The sequence below is a fragment of the Myotis brandtii genome, unplaced genomic scaffold (assembly GCF_000412655.1).
Source record: "Myotis brandtii unplaced genomic scaffold, ASM41265v1 scaffold478, whole genome shotgun sequence".
NCBI lineage: Eukaryota > Metazoa > Chordata > Mammalia > Chiroptera > Vespertilionidae > Myotis > Myotis brandtii.
The window spans coordinates 583,500-586,068 of record NW_005368264.1 but is presented as its reverse complement, the minus strand read 5'-3'; the positions used below and the strand labels follow the sequence as shown (position 1 = coordinate 586,068).

The 2,569-nt window shown below is 39.7% G+C and overlaps 1 protein-coding gene across 1 annotated transcript in view; it reads left to right on the top strand.

Annotated features, from left to right (window-relative positions):
• The window catches only part of MROH2B (maestro heat-like repeat family member 2B), a 51,449-nt gene that overhangs the window by 24,302 nt on the left and 24,578 nt on the right, over nt 1-2,569 (top strand). Inside the window, exon 18 of the mRNA XM_005876002.1 lies at nt 1,978-2,085. Coding sequence (XP_005876064.1) covers nt 1,978-2,085 — 108 coding nt within the window. The remainder of the gene's footprint in view (nt 1-1,977; nt 2,086-2,569) is intronic.

Sequence of the window (2,569 nt, the reverse complement as noted above, 5' to 3'; positions counted from 1 at the left end):
AAAAAAATCAATAAAATATATTAAAAAAAATAAGAAAGAAACTGAGACTAGCATAATTTCCACTTCTAAATACAATTCCACTTTCCTCTCTATCTGCTTCTCACTGTCTTTTTCCTGATTTCTAACAACAAAAGGGCCACATTGTGTCCTTTTTCAGAAAAAAAACCCCTCTTCTTTATGCCCCAAATGATGCCAAATTCTGCAAATTGGAATTTCAGCCAAGAGTTGTGCATTGGCTTTCCAGGGAGGGTTTTGGTTTCAGGAGCCTGCAGAAGGTCAAGGCGACCATGAGCAGGGAGCGTTGAATCTAGCAGGATTTCAGTTTACAAAGTGCCTACAGAGCAATTACATACAGTTTCCTTTATTTTTTTTGGAATATTTTTTCAATTACAGTCTACTTTCAGTATTTTTTTTGTGTGTTATTTCAGGTGTACAGCACCATGGTTAGACAATCATACACTTTACAGAGTGCCCCTCCCAGTATTTAAAGTACCCACCTGACATCATTCATAGTTATTACAATATTATTGACCTAATTCCCTATGCTGGACTTTACATGCCATGACTATTTGGTAACTGACATACGGCTTCTTTTAAAATGTCAATTTTCAGCCCTAGCTGGCTTGGCTCAGTGAATAGAGTGTTGGCCTGCAGACTGAAAGGTCCCAGGTTCGATTCCCGGTCAAGGGCACATGCCTGGGTTGCGGGCTTGATCCCTAGTGTGGGGCATGCAGGAGGCAGCCAATCAATGATCCTCTCTCATCATTGATATTTCTATCTCTCTCTCTCTCTCCCTCTTCCTTCCTCTCTGAAATCAATAAAAGTATATTTTTAAAAATGTCAATTTTCAGTGACTTCTCCCAAGGACCTCCACCTCCCATCACCACCCCTTCCAAAAGGTACTTGAGAATTGATGCCTTTTAAAGACTCCCATAGTGATTCTTACCCAATATGAGATGTGAGAGCCACTGTCTACTCTCCTGGTCCTTAATTCTAGCATCCACCTCTTCTCCTTACTTCTGTTTCTTTTATCTCCCCCACCCCCATCAAAACTCCTACCTTATGTTCTCCTGCTACCATTTCACAGTCACTGTTCTTACCAGGAAGGAAGGTTTTCTCTCTAGAGAGACGCCTTGGGACAGTTTCTTTCCCTCTTGCAGTCTTGAGTATGCTTCTAGCCTTCTTCCAAAACTGTTTGCATGTGCCTTCTTCCCTCAAATTTCCAAGGCTGTTTCATTTTTCCCCTTCAAAGGACCCACTCACTGAATGAGTTCCTATTAAGAAAATGCATACAGAGTTTTTCATTGGCTTTGACATTGTGTCCTTCTCTAAGCTTAAAGTAGAGAACAACGGTTTTCAGAAAATGTAATGGATGCTGCCCTCCAAAAAGACAAAAACACCTTTGTATGCATTGTTCAATGAAGAAAAACATGGGCTCAGATGGCTGGTCATGGCCTTGGCTCAGAACAATTGCTGAAGCTAGGAATGTTTAGTTACTAGAGTTGAAGTTAGCAAAAAGTGCCTGTATATGTAATTAGTTCGTAAAGACATTCATTTATTTGCTCCAAAAATAAATGTCCTTTTTTTTAGTATATAATAAAGCAAACTAACATTGTGGAGTTTTTATAAATCTATTCACACCTTGAAAAATGTTAACTTCAATTAGGTTTCAGAATAGATTACTTTCTTTTAAGTCTTTAAGCAATTTTTACTTACGAAGAAAAAGAAAGGAAAAAGCACTTACCTATAGTGACTACCACGTTCTGTGTGATTTGTTCCTAATGGAAATTCAGAACATAAGAGAATATAGCTTTTAAAATAAAACAAGATACAAAGTCCCAAAGTAACTCATTTTTATATGGGAAATGGAATAATCACGTTTAATATATATTTATACTTTTGAAAAATAAAGTACTAAGTATCAAGAAAGCACACTAAACAGTCACATCTATATCTGACTTCTACTTCCTACCACAGTTGCTCAAAGAGTCTTTATGGGAGATCAGTGACATAGCCTGGACCATTCAGCTGAGTCTGGATTTCAGTCAGCAAATGAGCAGTTACAACAACACCTCCATTGAGAAGGTTGGTGTCCAGTTAAGGGGCCTTAGCTCTACCTTATAATGTGAAATGGCTGCTCAGGTTCCAATTCATCTGTACTGCAACCACAAAGCGGGAGGAGCCCAGCCTGTGTGTTTCAGTGGTTGAGCATCGACCTATGAACCAGGGGGTCATGGTTTGATTCCCAGTCAGGGCACATGCCCGGGTTGCAGGCTTAATCCTCAGTAGAGGGCATGCAGGAGGCAGCCAACCAATGATTCTCTCTCACCGTTGATGTTTCTATCTTTCCCTCTCCTTTCCTCTCTGTAATCAATATTTAAAAAAAAAAAGAGGGATGTGGAATATAATGAACAACATAAACTAATGAACTAAAATAGATCTAGAGACATAGAAGCATCGAACAGACTGACATACCTCGATGTGATGTGGGGTGTTGGGGGGATGAGAAGAGATAAACGAAAGAATCTGTATAGAGCCCTGGCCGGTGTGGCTCAGTGGATAGAGCGTC